This window comes from Echinops telfairi, unplaced genomic scaffold, assembly GCF_000313985.2.
Source record: "Echinops telfairi isolate 266 unplaced genomic scaffold, ASM31398v2 ScPeMD7_7469;HRSCAF=8507_1, whole genome shotgun sequence".
NCBI lineage: Eukaryota > Metazoa > Chordata > Mammalia > Afrosoricida > Tenrecidae > Echinops > Echinops telfairi.
The window spans coordinates 115,345,958-115,363,282 of NW_022111373.1; the positions used below are offsets into that span (position 1 = coordinate 115,345,958).

Genomic DNA, 17,325 nt, shown 5'->3' on the forward strand with positions numbered 1-17,325 from the left:
CGTGCGCCACTTCATCGACCAGGGCATTGATGTGTGCCTCTGCCAGTCCTACGCCAAGAACATGGGCTTGTACGGTGAGCGCGTGGGAGCCTTCACCGTGGTCTGCGCAGATGCTGAAACTGCCAAGAGGGTGGAGTCGCAGTTGAAGATTTTGATCCGTCCTATGTATTACAACCCCCCTCTCCATAGGGCCCGGATTGCCTCGACCATCTTGACCACGCCGGAGCTTCGGAAACAATGGTTGCAGGAAGTCAAAGGCATGGCAGACTGCATCATCAGCATGCGGACCCAGCTGGTCTCCAACCTCAAGAAGGAGGGCTCCTCCCACAACTGGCAGCACATCACTGACCAAATAGGCATGTTTTGTTTCACGGGGCTCAAGCCTGAACAGGTGGAGCGCCTGACCAAGGAGTTCTCCATCTACATGACAAAGGACAGCCACATCTCTATGGCTGGAGTCACCTCTGGCAACGTGGGCTACCTTGCCCACGCCATTCATGAGGTCACCAAGTAATTTCCCCAATGAGAGGGAACAGAGATGCCCGGCCTCTTCAGCCCCTGCTGTCGTGGGATTCAAGGGGAGCCTGAGAGCAGGTGGATGGTGGAGGGCAGGCTATTTCTCTGAACCACAGTCCTTCACACTCAGCCATTGAATGTGTTTCTCGGAAAAGAACATGTAATGAATTAGGACAGAGGCACCCGTGGCTGCAGGCTGGAGCTTTGTGCCTCCCAAACCAAACTGGTCCCCATCCTGTTTTCTCGGGTGTCTCCCAATGAGTTTATGTGTACGAGAAAGAGCCAAAAATCTGTCCGTCACACAACTGCAATATTTCAGAAACTTTAACCGAAGCACCTTGCGTGGTGAGGGTTCCTCTGTTCATGCAGCCTAAGAACTGGCACTTACTAGACCTTGTACAGAGAAGCCTGCTTCTGACACTGACTCTGTCTTTCCCGACAAGAGCCCATAGTACAGAAATCACTTCGGGGGCAACCCACTGAGCCCACTGCCACTGCAGCGAGGAAAGGAAAGGACACCCTTTCCTGGCTTGTTTAAGAGAAAGGAAGAAAGAAGACTCTCCTTTTTCATACTTAGAGGCATTTTAACACTTCCCTCTCAGCCCAAATCATTGCTGTTCTTTTCCTTAGACACAGAGACCTCTCACTAGCCTAGCTCCCCGTCCTGTCAACAACCTCCCCCACGCCCCCGTCAGGATATCCTTATGTCAAGAATGCACATGCCATACGCTCCCCTGGAGAACTCCCTCTCCTGCACTTTCATTTCAGCATCCGTGAGTCAGTTTGATTACCTCTTCTGCCCACTGGGACTTCCTACCTTGTTGAGTGGTTGTGCAGGCGCTCATCTCACCCCGTGAGCCAGGCAGTGCAGGGAAGGACCAGGAGAGGGCGCTCGGGGCTGTGCCTTCTACCTTGGGTGGGTACTGCCAGGAGGGCTCAGGCTTCCCCCTCTGGAAAGATAGCCACCATCTGCTCTAATCATGTAGGCTTAGTGCAGCCTGGTTTCTCTGTTAAAATAAAATCACCGAAGACCCCCCAAAAACAACAAAAACAAAAAAAAATGGATTTACCATCCTTGTTGAAAATCTGATTATAGATGCATGTGTTTATTTCTAGATTCTCAGTTTTATTCCACTGGTCAATATGTCTCATTATACCAGCACTAGCCTGTTTGTATTACTGTAACTTTACAATACCCTTAGAAAGTAGGACGTTTCATGTGATTCCTGCTCTGTTCTTTCTCAATATTGTTTTGGCTCTTCAGAGCCCTCTGCAGTTCCAAATGAGTTTTGATGGTTGCATTTTCCACTCTGCAAAGAAGACTGCTAGAATTTGTATTGGGTTTGACTTGAGTCTATAAATTTCTCTGGGTGGTAGTAACATCGTAAAATATTCCAATCCATGAGGACAGAAAGTCCTTCCCTGTATTTGTCTTTAATTGCCTTCCTTAATGTTTTAAGTGTTCAGTCTATACCTCTCTAGCTATATTTATTCCTACATATTTTTTAAAATAACATTTTTAAATTATAAATGGAATTGTTTCCTGGTTTTTCTTTTCAGCTGGCTTATTGCTGGTATATAGGAACCCAGCTGATTTTGTATATTGATCTTCAACCCAGACACGTTTCTGAATTGATTTATTAACACTAACAGCTTTCTTGTGAATTTTGTTATGTAGGATCATATCATCTGTTAAGAAGGGAAATTTTTACTGTTTTATTTTGAAAATTTTAGTGTGAAAATTTAAGGGTCAGCTTATACCTGAGTGTATATAGGTATTATTTTTCTTGGATCATGACTCTGGATAGAACTACCAGTCAACACTGAGTAGCAGTTCTTTGAGTAGCACGTTGCCCAATGGTGAATCAACAACTTTGCTTTCCCAGGATAAATCCCTCTTGATAATCGCATACAATCCTTTTCAAATGTTGTTGGATTCAATTTGTTAGTATTTTGTTAAGAATTTTTGCATCTGCTATTCGTTTATGATTTTCTTTTATTTTGGTATCTGTTCTTCGTACCAGCTTAATGCTGGTATGGCAGTTAGGTTTTATGTCAACTTGAACCTATGTGATAGTGTAAGGATGGGCTCTAAACTACCCATCAGGTCACAGCTTGAGGATGCCTCCTAGTACTGTGGCCTTTTTTATAGGAGAAAGTGAGAGCGTCTCTTTCTCTTGCCCTTCATCTTCCTCCTTGCTAAGACTCTGTGCCTCCAGGGGCAGCTCCATGTGGGCCACTGACTCTGGGAGTCAACCTCCGAGCCGTCTGTGCCCTGCCATGGTACCACCAGCCTGTGATCGCCCTGCTTCCTGCCGCACCTTTCTGCACCGTTGGCCTGCAGTTACTCGAGTCTGCAGAGGGCCTCAGCTTGTAGCCGCCCCATGGACTTGAGCTGGACTGCACTGGGGATGGATGCCTCCTAGATATAAAATGACTTCTTAATAGAAAGTTCTTTCTTATACATATATGCGTGTCACTGGTTCTGTTTTTCTAGACAGTGGTTCTCAACCTTCCTAATGCCGTGACCCTTAATACAGTTCCTCATGTTGTGGTGACCCCCAACCATAAAATTATTTTCATTGCTTCTTCATAACTGTAATTTTGCTACTGTTATGAATCATAATGTAAATATCTGATATGCAGCATGTGTTTTCATTGTTACAAATGGAACATAATGCATAGTGATTTATCACAAAAACAAGATGTAATAATATATTGTGAAATATTTATTTCTAGTGACAAATAAATGAAATTTTGTCTTAAAGCATGGTGTAGCATGGGTAATGGTCTTCACGCCAGGTAACTGTATGTGGGCGTATCTGCATGTGGGCGGACCCACCTGGAGACGGATAGAGAAGTGGTGTCTCGATTCCTAAGACCATCAGAAATATGTGTTTTCTGATGGTCTTAGGCGATCCCTGTGAAAGGGTCATTCAACCCCCAAAGGGTTCGTGACCCACAGGTTGAGAACCACTGCTTTAGACACAATCCAGACTGACACAGCTGGCTTCATAGACTAACACTACTTAGGAAGTATTTGTTCCTTTTCTGTTCCTTAGAAGTGTATCCGCTTATAGGCATTTAATTTATACTCTATTTTAATCCTAAAACACACAGAATGTAGTTTTGAACATTTCTTGGTTCAAATGACATTTTGGTAGATGTGAGTGAGACACTTGGCAAAGAGCTCATTTTTTTGGTCCTAGTTCTTCTCCTAACTAAATATATGACCATTTTTGACTTTGCCTTTGTCTCAAAATGTAAAATATGGGCCATCCATTGTCTCTTTTTCCTTATTTATAAGTTCATTATAAAGGACTAGGAGGTTATTTTTTATGTAGTATATGCGTATTCCTTAGAAAGCAGTAATATATTAGATAAGTTTCAAGTTGTCAAGAGAGTAAATGGAATTCATATCAAACTTCAAGTGAAAACTGTTGATTATAGCTTTTACTAATGCTTTCAGTAGTCCTTACATGCTTCCTTATGCAAATTTTTAAAAAAACCATTTTATTGGGGCCTCGTACAACTCTGGTTACAATCCATACCGACATAGTCATACATATATTCCATCGTTCTTTTCTAGACGTTTACTTTCCATTGAGCCTTTGGGATCAGCTCCTCTTTTTTTCACTCCCTCCTATGCCCTCCCCCAACCCTGTGGCCCCTTGGTAGATTATAGATTGTTAATTATTTTCAAATCTCACACCAACCACTGTCTCCCTTCCCGTCTGGTTTCTATTGTTCTTCCCCCTGGATGGGACTGTGGTTATGTGCCATTCATTGCGATCGGTGGCCCCCTCCCTCCCACCTCTCCCACCTTCTCCCTACCCTTTTGGTATCTCTTTTCCTATTCCTGTCCCTGGGTTCTATGTGTTGTGAGTTTTATCTCTTGCCTCTACCTATGCACATGCTCCTGTCTAGTCTAGATTGGGAAGTGGCACAGGGGTCATGATAGCAGGGGGTGAGGAGGCCTCAAGGGATCAGAGGAATATTGTATGACCCATCAGTGTTCTACTGCACCCCGATTGACTCATCCCCTCCCTGAGACCCCTCTGTGTGGGGGATTGAGTTAGTTAATTGTGCCAGCCTGGCCAATAATCACATGTGGTGCTGGTTGAAAGGCGGAGGGATAAATGGGTGGTGAGCCTCGGCCTTTCTAGTTCTCGGGTCTCTTGTTTTGTGATGGTTGCATCGGGTGCAGCTGCCTTAGCAGTTCCCTGCTTCAGCTTGCAAGATGGATTTCCTACAAGACATCCCCAAGGAGAAGCCGCATGGATCTATCCCGATGCAGCCCTGGGTGCTGGAGCAGCCGTGTGGAGACCCCTGCCAGTGCTGAGATGCTTACACGTTCACGGACTCAGCTTTCCTCCTGCAGTCGGCATCATTGCCTCTGTTTTGTGAGGTGGAGGACTTTGTGGACTGGTGTTGGGTAAATGGGTTAATGTTGGACTTGTGGGCTTGGGCAGCATTGGGTTGGGATGTTTTCGTGATGCACCTTTTGTTTACATAAAACTCTCTCTTATACGTGAGTCGCCGTGGATTTGTTTCTCCAAAGTACCTAGACTAATACAGGGATGTTCCATTGTCCATAGATAGGCTCTGGGTCTCTGCTCCAACCCTCCTCCATTCTCACCAATGAATTTGTTTGTTTACTGTTTGTTGTGAATCTTTTGATGCCTGTTGCCTCGTCTCGTTGACACCTCACGGTCGCACTGGCTGGTGTGCTTCTTTCATGTAGGCTTGTTGCTTCACTGTTGGATGGCCGCTTATTTAACTTCAAGCCTTTAAGACCCCAGACACTATCTTTTAGTAGCCGGGCACCATCCTCTGTCTTCACCACATCTGCTTACATACACATTTTGTCTTCAGCTATCGTGTGTGGGGGGAGGAGGGGAGAGTGAGCATCACAGAATGCCAATTTGTTAGAACAAAGTGTTGTTGAATTGAGGGAAGGCATGAACCGAGGCCCAAGCCCTGTCTGTAGCCTCAGTGAATTGCCTTATAAATATATGTACATAGTCCAATACCACTATTGCTATGGATTAATGTATTTGCATAAGTGCACACCTCTGTTCATCTCCCTATCTAGGCCTTTGCTTCCTAGAGCTTGCCTCTGTTTCCTTTTGCCTCCTCCTGCCCGCCATCACTTTCTCCCTTCTTCCACCTCTTAGTGCTTCCTCTCCACTAGCTTGGTGTTGCTCTAATACTCACAGGATCTCTACCTTCTCCTAGATGCTGGTTCTGCTTCCCCAGTTGTTCCCCTGTCCATGACGCTGTCCACTCACCACACCCTTCTCCCCACCTTCTTCTTCCCCCGCTACCTTCCGGGGCCATTGTCCCCATTGCCTGAGCTTCCCTCCCATGTCCAACCCATATAATTAGGCAAACCATCAATGTCCTAGTCCAAACAATAAAACATATGGTTGAAGAAAGAAAAGGAAAGAGAGAAAAAAGAAAGAAAGAAAAAGGGTCCCTATGGAACCCTCCCCTCTGGTCTTGAAGGAGATCGGGGGCTGTCCCTCCTAGCCCGAAGTCCATTCTTGGGGCTCCTCAGGGGCTCTGTGGCTTGACTGTACTCCAATTGTTGATCTGTTATGCTCCATTCCCACATTGTCTCCCCTCCATGTGTCCCCATTATTGGCCCATCTCTGTATGCTCTAGTTAGGGGACAACATGTCTTGAATTGTTCATAGTCCCATAGTCCTCTCTGTGCCTTAGCAGCTCCATGCAGGGGCCACATCCTGTGGGCGTGGTGTGCCTATGTGGAGTCTAAGCTAACTGCCCCTTTCTCTTTTTCCTTCTTGGTTTGCTTCCATCTGGGTATGGTAGGTCGGTTCCTTTCCCCCACCAGAAGGTCTCGGGGGTCAGGCTGGTTCTGCTTGGGGCTGACCCTGTAGTCCAGTCTGTTCATGCATTTCTCCATGTGTTACGTTGCCCTCCTGGTTTGCTGTGCCATGGTGGGGTCTCTATGCACGTTCCTATTCTGTGGGGACACAACCAATACTCTCCCCCTGGGTGGATTAGTGCCCTGTTCCCCCCATGTCATCATCTCAGTTTCTCCCCACCCCCATTCTCCCTCCTTCCCTCTTTCCCCTTCAGTTATGTTGGATTCACATGTATCTCCCTGGGTTTGGTCTGACCTCCCCGACTGCCTGTGCCTCCACCCCTATATTGTGAGATAAGTGTCTTTTCTTCTATTCCTGCCGTACTGATTATACTGACCTCAGGGGACTCATGTTATACTTGTCCTTTTGAGATTGGCTTACCTCACTTAACATAATTCCTTCCAACTCTTCCCATGAAATGACGTGTTTCTTGTGATCGTGCTTTTTAGTGCCACATAGTACTCCATTGTGTGTATGTGCCAGAGTTTACCAATCCACTAGTCTATCGATGGAAGTTTAGTTTGTTTCCAACTCTTTGCAATTGTGAATTGCACTGCAATAAACATTGGAGCTCAGATGACTGGTTGTGTTTTATTTCTTACCTCCTCTGGGTATATGCCCAGTAGAGGGATGGCTGGGTCATAAGGTACATCAATTTCCGTTTTCTTTAAGTATCGCCAAATTGCTTTCCTCAGTGCCTGTGTATATCTACACAACCACCAGCAGTGGAGGAGAGTTCCTATTTCACCACATCCCTTCCAACATTTGTTGCTCTCTGATTTTTCTGATTTGGGCTAACCTCAGGGGTGTTATATAGTGTTTCATGGTTGTTTTAATTTGCATTTCTCTAATGGCTAATGAACGGGAACACTTTCTCTTGTGTTTATTGGTCATAGGGGTCTCCTCCCTAATGAAATTTCTTTTGCATTCTTTTGACCACTTCCTTAAGGGGTTAACTGTTTTCCTCTTTTTGCAGGGCATGTTGTAGATTTTGGTAATAAGCCCTTTGTCTGATGTTTCAGTACTAAAAATCCTCTCACAGTCTGTGGGTTGCTTTGTTACCCTCTTGGTGAAGTCTTTCGAGGCACACAGGTGTTTTATTCTTATTAAATTCCATTTGTGGATTTCCAGTTCACTTGTGTGTGTACCCTCCCCTATTGCGGTGAGCCTATGAATTCCCTGGGCCAATGCTCTTAGGCTAGTCCCGATTCCTTCCTTGATGGGCCTGATGGTTTGAGATTTTACATCTAGGTCTGTGATCCACATTGAGTTTGTTCTTGTGCATGGGATGAGGTAAACATCTTGTTTTCATTTTTCTACACGTGGATATTCATTGTTTCCAGCATCACTTGTTAAAAAGGGCATCAGCCTCCCACTTGATGTTTTTGGGACCCTCATCGAAGATCAGTTGTCTACATGCTGGTGGTTTGACTTCTGGGCTTTCTATTCTTTTCCACTGGTCTGAATTTCTGTCATTGTGCTAGTACCACACTGTTTTGACCACTGTGGATGTGTAGTAGGTGTTAAAATCAGGTAAAGTGAGTCCCCCGACTTTGTCCTTCTTCTTGAGGAGTTCTCTGCTAATTCTGGACTTCTTCCCTCTCCATATGAAATTGGTGGTCAGTTTTTTCCCAATTCTTTGAAGAAGGTTGTTGATATTTGAATTGGAATAGCGTTGTTAAACTTATAAAGTGATTTGGGTAAGATTGACATCTTTATTATGTTGAGTCTTCCAATCCACTAGCATGGGATGTTCTTCCATTTGTGGTGGTCACTTTTGACTTCCTGTAGTAGGGTCTTATAGTTTTCCTTGTATAGGTCTTTAGGTTTTTTTGTTAAATACATTCCTAGGTATTTCAGTTTGTTCTGGGCTATCGTGAAGGGTCCTGCCTTCTTGATCTCCTCTTTCATGGTCTGTCCAATGTATATAGCAAACCTATCAACTTCTGTTTATTGATCTTGGATCCTACCACTCTTTCATATTCATCTATTCCTGTAAGTACTCTGTGGAGCTTTTGGGGTTTTCAATGTACAAGATCATGTCGTCTGTAAATAGCTATAGTTTCACCTCCTCCTCTCCCATTTGGATCCCTTTAATGTCCTTCTGCTGTCTTATGTTGTTAGCTAGGACCTCCAGTATGATATTGAATAGAAGTGGGGACAGGGGTCATCCTTGTCTGGTACTGTTTTTCAGTGGGATTGTTTTTGTCTTTTCTCCATTGACTATGATATTGGCTGTTGGTTTTTCATAGATAGCTTGTATTAGCTTGAGGAATTTACCTTCCAGTCCTGTCTTCGTGAGTGCCTTCATTAGGAATGGGTGTTGGAAGTTGTCAAATGCTTTTTCTGAGTTTATGGATATTATCATGTGGATCTTATACTTTTTCTTATCCTAATGCAATTTTTTATAAAAACTAAGTTTAGTATGTTTGGATGAATTTTGAAATTTAAATGTTACTTCCCTTTCAAGAACCATTAAAGATTGGCTACCGATCCGCAAGAATTATAGGTTGTTGGAAGCGAGTAAAGATATCCTTGGAACCGTTAAAGATATCCCTAGCATATAGGACAAATACCCAACAATGGAATGGAAGGATAAGGTCAGCAATAACGCTTATCTTAAGTAAATTCAAACATAAATTTGGAAGGATGTCTTTTCATAAGAGCAACACTGTAAGTGACTGATTCAGTCAGATGATCAGTTCCTGGCAATTGAAACATTATCTCCTTCCTCTCCTCAGGGAGGTTGGGGGGGAACACTCACAAATGGAATGAGGGTTTATCTTTTTGTGAGATTTAGAGGTGGCGCTGTGGATTAGGCATTGGACTACTTACCATAAGGTCAGGAGTTCAAACTCAGCAGCTACTCACACTTGGGAGAAAGATGAGGCTGTCAGCTCCCATCAAGATTTACAGCTTCAGCTGCCCTGTATAATGTCATGATGAGTCAAAATCAACTTGATAACAGGTGGAGTGATTTTTCTGGGATTTTTGGTTCTTAGTTGTTAGTTTCCATTGACTCAGTTCCCACTCATGGTGAGCTCAGAAGTGTGGAATAGACCTGCTCTGTGGGGTTTTCAAAGTGTGACCTATTGGAAGGAGATTGTCAGGCCTATCGTCTGAAGTACTTCTGGGTAGGTTCAAACCACCAACTTTCCAACTAATAACTGAGCACTTAGCCATTTTCCCCACCCAGAGATTATTAGTGTATATCTTCTAGAAAAGAAAGAAGTTTGCTTTCATGGTGCATTTGTTCTTAAGGACTTATTTATTATTCTAGAGCTGAACATTATATCCTCTTGTTGCTCAGTGACTGAAAAGCTGAAATGGCCTTTCTCTCTAGAACAAACTTGTTCCTTTTGTGTCTTTCTAAAAGTTTCAGTCTTCTCTGAATTATAAGTATTCTAAAAAATTCTGCAATCTTACTTTAAGTCTGTAGTTTGAAAACCTGAATGTACTATGAAATGAACTTTGCTTTACAGAGCATTTATCAGTTGTATAGTTGATTTAAGTGTCATCATTTATGATTAATTGGCTTTAATTGTTATCCAGCAGTCAACATCTATGTTTCAAGCCATGGAGTTACATTCCTGATGGAATCATGCCAGTTTTCTGGAGGGTAGTGTATTGGACATCGCAATTTTTAACATGGTAAGTGACAGTGAAAGATAAGCGTTTTAGAAACTTATCTAAAGTTAAAGAAATGGTGCTTTATTTTCTAATAAGAATTCATATTTAAATTTAAAATAAAGTGAAATTGTTACTGTCCTTAGATCTGCATCCTCTTCTCTTCTGCTGGCTCCAGTCCCGTCTTAAACAAAAGTGAAAATTAAAAAATAGCAAATGAAAGAAATAAAAGCCATAAAAACAAAAATTTTCTCATCAATATTCCCCTCCAGTTATTGGATTCTGTATCCTTTCTTCAGTCCAGACTTCTAGCCCCATTCTTACATGAAAATGCCAATGTCATCATTGCTGTGAGAGGCCATCAAGTCAGTTCTGATCGATAGCCACCCTATGTACAACAGAACCAAGAACTGCCAAGCTCTCTTGTTTAAAATAGAGGTCTATCCCTGTAAACTCTTGTTTCTGATTATATCTTCCACTTTCAATTAAGCATGCATAATCCTCTCATCCTATGTTACTCATCACAGCTAAATTGGGGTTGGGCTTTTACATTTAAATACAAATTCTTAGAGAAAAGTGAACGATTTTGTGGTTAGTCTGACATTTTCAAAGTGAGAATACTTATACAGCCACCACTCAGATGAAGATACAGACCATTACCAATGCCCCAGAAGCCTCCCTCAGGCCCCTTCGCAATTACTACTTCCTTGTAAAAGATGCTGTTGTTTTCACTTTCTTAGCCGTAGACTTGTTTACCTGGTTTTGAATTTCATGAACAAGTTGTACAGCATATACATTTTCTAATCTAGCTTCTTTGCTCACAGTTTATTTAGGAAATTCACCTGTGTTAACTGTTGTCATTTCTGTAAAATAGTCCAGTTTATAACTAGTCTGTGTTTATCCTGCCCAGACTTTTCAATGAATTAAGGATTTGGTGTCTCTATTTATGAGTTGCTTACTCCTCAACCCTGTTTTCTAATTCTACCCTGTTTTTTATTCCCACCCCTCTGTTCCCACTACCAAGCCCTTATTTACTTCACCTGAGTCAACATTTGATTATATTATGCTCATATTCTAATTTTAAATACTCTTTAGTCTCTACTCCATAAGTACTTGGTTTTCTTCTTAGCTTTCTGTTGTTCTGTTTAATGTTCTTTGCTATTCTCTACTCTTCTTTGAAAGTTGGTATTTCTCAATCTTTTCTCATTGTAAATACTAACCCTGCCCGATCTTAGGTATCTCAGCTACTGATGTTTTTTTATTCTCATTCAAATAGTGATGACCAGAATTTATCTGTAGTTCAAATCTTCTCGACTCACCTTGGGAGAAAGATGAGGCTGCCTACTTTTTACTCCAGGGAAGAGTTGTTGTTGTTGTTGTTGTTGTTAGCAGGTGCCATCGAGGCAGCTTCAGCTCACAGCACCTAATGTACCGGGAAGTCCTGCACCATCCTCACAGTGGTTATCTTTGATCCGTTGTTGCAGCCACTGTGTCAATCCATCTTCTTTCTCAAGGTCCTTCCTCTATTTTACTGCCCCTCTACCTTATCAGCATGATGTCCTTTTCCTGGGACTGGTCTCTCCTAATAACGTGTCCAGAGTACATTTGAGATGAAGTTTCACCATCCTTCCTTCTAAGGGCACTCTGGCCTTACTTCTTCCAACACAGGTCAGTTTGTCCTTTTAGCAGTCCATGGTACTTTCAATATGCTTCTCCAGCACCACAATTCAAACACTTTAATTCTCAAGTCTTCCTTATTCAATGTCCAACTTTCACATCATACAAGGCAATTGAAAATACTGTGGCTAGGATTAGGCACACCTTAGTCTTCATAGTAATATCCTTGCCTTTCAACATGTTAAAGAAAGTCTTATGAAGCAGAATTGCCCAATGCGTTAATTTCTTCTTGTGACTGCTGTTTCCATGAGCATTGATAGTGGATATAATCAAGATGAAATCCTTGACAACTTCATTTTTTTCTCCATTTATCATGATGTTAACTATTGGTCCAGTTGTGAAGATTATAGTCTTCTTTACATTGAGTTGTAATTCATACTGAAGGCTGCACAGCCAGTGCTTCAAGTCCTCACTTGCAGCAAACATGGTTATGTCATCTGCATATTATAGGTTGTTACTAAAGAGTTATAGCCTCAGAAACCCACGGGAACATTTCTTACTCTGACCTATAGGGTTTCTATGAGTTGGAATCAAGTCCATGGTAGGGAGTGTGGTTTGAGTTATGCTCAACCCTGAACTGGTCCACCAACCACTTCCAATGTAGCTCCTTCTGTATGTCCCCTAGGGTCTTTAAAATGTTGGCAAGTTCCTGCTTATTACACCTTCACCCTCTCCCAACTCATTCCCAATTTTATTCTCCCTCAAGGTAGTCTACATGGTACATCCTTATTAGTCTTTTTAAGGAGAAGACTCACTGCCATCAAGTCAATGCTAACCCCTAGGACAGGGTAAAACTGCCCTTGTGCGTTTCTGAGCGTGTAAATCTTTATGGGACTAAGACGCACCATCTACTAAGGAGCAGCGTTGAGTAACCACTGCACCACCAGGGCTCCTCCTTTCGAGAAAAGTAAAATTTTCTTAATGTTTATTTTTAAAAATCAATTTAATTCTTAATTTTAAAAATGCTCTTAAAGACCTTCAATCTTCCATTCTTCCTGATTGTTCTTTGGATGTCATCCAAACTCTTCAAAAAGGCTATAGAAGCTTTTGTTGGGACTCACTGTACGTCTCTAATTCTGCTGCTGGTGGCCATTGTGGCCTTCTTTGTTCTCCTCCAAGTTTAATATAGATAATATAGATAAGCCTGGCAGCATTTACTCAGCTTTAATATTTATTAGTGAAAAGAAATGCATATTAAAATTGAGATTTCATGTACGTAGGGTATTTTTTATTACGCACACATCAATTGTCTTATTTTGTGTAATCATGTTCTTTTTTGACCACTTAGGATCCTGTTGCCCTTCATGCAATCGTATGCAAGGTCAGGAGGGTTTTCCATCACTGGGAAGATCAAAACAGCTCTGATTGAGAATGCCATCTATTATGGCACCTATTTGCTGATTTTTGGAGCATTTTTAATTTATGTAGCTGTAAACCCACATTTGCACTTAGAATGGTAAGAAAATTAGTGTTCTTAACATTGTTCTGCATGTTTGCACTTTTAAAAACTCATCTCTATCTCACTTGTGTGGGTAAGTAGACTTTTTTTTCTTATTTAAATCATTTTATTGGGAGCTCGTACAACTCTTATCACAATCCATACTTGTATCCATTGTGTCGAGCACATTTGTACATTTGTTGCCATCATTATTTTCAAAACATTTTCTTTCCATTTGAGCCCTTGGTATCAGCTCCTCATTTTTACCCTTCTCTCTCCCTTGAACCCTTGACAATTTATAAATTATTATTATTTTGTCATTTCTTACATTGCCCGATGTTTCCCTTCACCCACTGGGCAAGTGGACATTTTGTCAAGAAACAGGCAAGTTATGTTTTATAGATTCCCTAAAACGATACCTGAATAATCCATATTACTAAGAAATAAATTATAAACATAGGTTCCCCAACTTATTTAGGCTACTGCCCCCCATTTTGGACGAAAAAATTACTTCCCGATGGTCATTAAAAACTTTTGTACTATTGCTCATAATCCAGGATTAAGTATAGGTATCTGCTTTTGTAGCCCCCCAACTGGATCATTTCAGCACCCTTCAGGGGACAGTATTGTCCACTTTGGGAAGCACTATTACAGAATGATATCCTTAAATCATCTTCAAAAAGTTCATTGAAAAATGGAATTGAAAAGTAATGGAATTTTTCCATGAACTTTTTAAAGCACTCTCATACAATCATTAGACAGATGACTAATACTTTGTTTAGTATCTTCCATTCTTCCTTGCTCTTTGGATGTAGTCCAAACTCTTCCAAAAGTTTTTGGAGGCTTTTCTTGAGACGCCTTATAAGGGACTCATTCAGATGCTGGTGGTCTTTGATGGCCTCCCTTGCTCCTATAATTTTTGGCATAGGATTTCACATTTTGTACATAATAAAGTGTCTTATTTTATTCTGATTGCTTTTCTGTGGGATTGAAATATTTTTTCCTCCTGTATTGGCCATAGTTTTGGAGCATATTTGTCTTTATTGTTCTCTTAAATTTAGACATGATCATAAAAGTGGTATCTGTATTATACTTTTAGTATCTCTAATGACTCGAAGACCTAGATTTAAAATTCAGGAGTAGCTCAAAACTGTATTTTGGAAGTTTGAGTCAACCTGCTTCAACATGAAGTAGTTTAAACTCTTTCAATTTTCAAACTTCTCTTGGTTAATTTGAAAAAGAGACCACTAATTGAAAAAAATGTGCATTCTTAGGGAAAATACATACAAAGGGACTTCCAAAAGTTCATGGAAAATTTCTCCTTTGATTCTCCCTTTCTACAAATGTTTTGAATGCTCCTTATACATATTTTTGCCATGAACTATCGTAGAGACTAATTTTAATTATAAAGGAATTAGTGTTTGATATGCACACATCAATTGTTTTATTTTGTTGAAACTTTTTTTTATGACCACCTGGGATCTTGAATTGAATTGATTCCAACTCATAGTGATCCAATAGGACAGAGTAGAACTACCCCTGTGGGTTCCAAGACTGTGAAACTTGTTGGGAATAGAAAGCCTCATCTTTCTCTCTCAGAGTGGCTGGTGGTATCAAACTGCTCAGATTATGGTTAACAGCCCAATGGGTAATGCACTGTACCACCATTCAAACACACAGTTTAGCTGCTGTTATTAAAAGAGTAGCTGAGGATTTGAAGGTCTGATCTATTATATCTAAATCCTAACCATTCTGTGGGGGCAGTTGCGTTCTGAAAAATCACCTAATATTATTTAGCCTCATTGTACATTTGGATGTAAAAATGGATCCCAGCATGCGACGTGCATTTTCTTTCTCAGGAACCAGCTGCAGACAATTGGGATAGCTGCTGCGAATACCTGGGGTCTGTTTCTTCTCGTGCTGCTCCTGGGATATGGCTTGGTGGAAATCCCTCGTTCATACTGGAATGGAGCAAAAAAGGGTTACCTGCTTATGAAGACTTATTTTAAGGCAGCAAAACTGATGACGGAGAAAGCAGATGCAGAGGAAAACTTAGAAGACATCATGGAGGTAAGTAAGTTTAAACCTTACAAGCAACAATCAGCACGTTACATGTGTTTTACCTCAAACACAATTTCTCTGATAGGCTCTACAATTCATTGCAGTGGCCACGCAGTACTCACAGACATAGCTTGCCATAATGGGGTTTATTGCAGAAGTTAATGGGCTACAATTCAAGTGGAAGTCCTCAGAATACAGTTGTTTAGTCAGGACATGTTACAAAATTCTTTTGGTTCTACTTAATGCCCAAAGGTAATGCCACTCCTCTGTAAGCCTCAACTCAAGGACGCTCCAGCTCCATGGGGTATTGAACCCAGCTCCCTAATTAAGTGTCCAGAGGCAGCCCACCCCACAAGCCAACCACCTGCCCAAAGGCATTCAAATCTACTTGCTCTGTGTTCTGGAAAGTCTACCATTCCGTCTCATGTTCTGGCTCCTGACTCTGCTACTGCTGCTTTTCTGGATCATGGAGGTTTAATGCACAGGGACTTCAGGGTCTAGAGGGCATGTCTACTGTTAGGTCTTGCTGGTAATGAGATTCCCCCATCCAACTGCTGAGAGGGCTCATTTTATATGCAGCAGGGATGACAATCACTGTGAAGTCTGTCAACAAGCACTCACAACTCAATTCTATCAGTATTGTCCCCTATCTTCTTCTACTCAAACCCATCAGGAAAAGTTCGATTGATCGGAGATACAGGGACCAAGGCTAGAAGAGCCACATGAAATATTCACTGCCCTGAGCATGATATTTTCTTCCCATTGTTTATTTGTCATTGTTGTTGATAATGTACTGATGGGCTTTAGCTTGGCAGTGTGTCATATGAAATCCTACAGGCCGACTCATCCAGAATGACTTCCTGTAGGTAGTTAAATCTCCTGAGTAGTCCTTTTTATCTTCTAAATGACAAAGACTTAGTGAGTCTATACTCAACAGTTAGGAGTTATGCCTATTGTCTTGTCTTGGGTTAATTTTTAATTGTGCCCCTTTTCATTCTAAAGAGAACCCTAGATTGTTGTTGTTGGGTACCTTAGAGTCAATTCTGACTCATCTCTCTGTGTCTGAAAGAGGAGAACTGCCCTGTAGGCTTTCTTTAGCTGTATGTAATCTTTGTGAGAGCACATCCAGAACTCTTCTCCCAAGGAGAAGCTGCTAGATTCCAACCATTGACCTTGCCGGTAGCACATTGTGCTTAACTGTTATGCCACCTGAGCTTCAAACTGTAGGTTATTTGCTAAATTAAGTGGTTACTCTGATAGAGTGGAAAATAAAGTTCTTCCTGAAAGTTTAGCCTAAAGTAATCTCACCAACTAAATATGGAAACTTTCAAGAATAATTTGCATAGGGATTGTGTATCAAGTTTTGTTTCCTGAATCCAAATGAATCATTGCAGTTTATTCTCTAATAAAATGGGGCTGTTCAAAAGACAAATTTCAATAAAGTCCACAAAAATTTAGACCAAATTTTGAAATGTTGCTACCTGAGATAATTGGGTTTTGGGTTTTATAAGAGGTTATTATAGGGACCTCTTATTTTTGCTCCTCTGTGAAAATAAATTACTTTCCAAAGTAAAGTCTCATATTGCAAGTTCCTTACTCCTGTTAGGGAAAAAAGCCTCCAAAATCTTTTAATGTAGCATACAAGAACATCGTTTGGCCCGTGTTTGGCTCTCCAGTCCTTTTAACCATGTCTTCCTCACATTGGTCGATTTTGGTTATTCAAACTTGCAAATAATGATGAAATAGCAGTTATGTAGACTTTTAGTCTTTGCCTAAGATTCAACTTTGGTTCTTCAGATGTACTAATGGAGATAATAGCAAACAGGTATATAGATTTACTAGTGGCCTAAGACTATTTAAATATTCTACATGCATTTAATGCGTTTAAAGGAGATATTTTCATTTCCATTTTTAAAAGCACTGAAAAAGTGAGCAATATTTCTCTGGTCACATAGTTAGTCAGTGGTAGATCCAGGCAGTCTAATTGCAGAGTTTATACTTTAACCAGAGTTTGACAATTTATGCCTGTAAAGGACCAGCTACTCAATATTTGATGCTTTGTTGATATGATCTCTTTCACAATTACTCACCTTTGTAATTATAGCATGAAAGCAG

The 17,325-nt window shown here is 41.2% G+C and overlaps 1 protein-coding gene across 5 annotated transcripts in view; it reads left to right on the plus strand.

Annotated features, from left to right (window-relative positions):
* LMBRD2 (LMBR1 domain containing 2) overlaps positions 1-17,325 on the plus strand; it is an 85,134-nt gene that overhangs the window by 23,973 nt on the left and 43,836 nt on the right. For 2 of the 5 annotated variants that reach the window (XM_045285064.1, XM_045285065.1), the window contains exons 4-6: positions 9,960-10,058; positions 13,000-13,167; positions 15,009-15,219. In XM_045285064.1, the coding sequence (XP_045140999.1) occupies positions 9,960-10,058; positions 13,000-13,167; positions 15,009-15,219 (478 nt within the window). The remainder of the gene's footprint in view (positions 1-9,959; positions 10,059-12,999; positions 13,168-15,008; positions 15,220-17,325) is intronic. The other 3 variants (XM_004698079.2, XM_045285066.1, XM_045285067.1) reach the window with 2 other exon arrangements.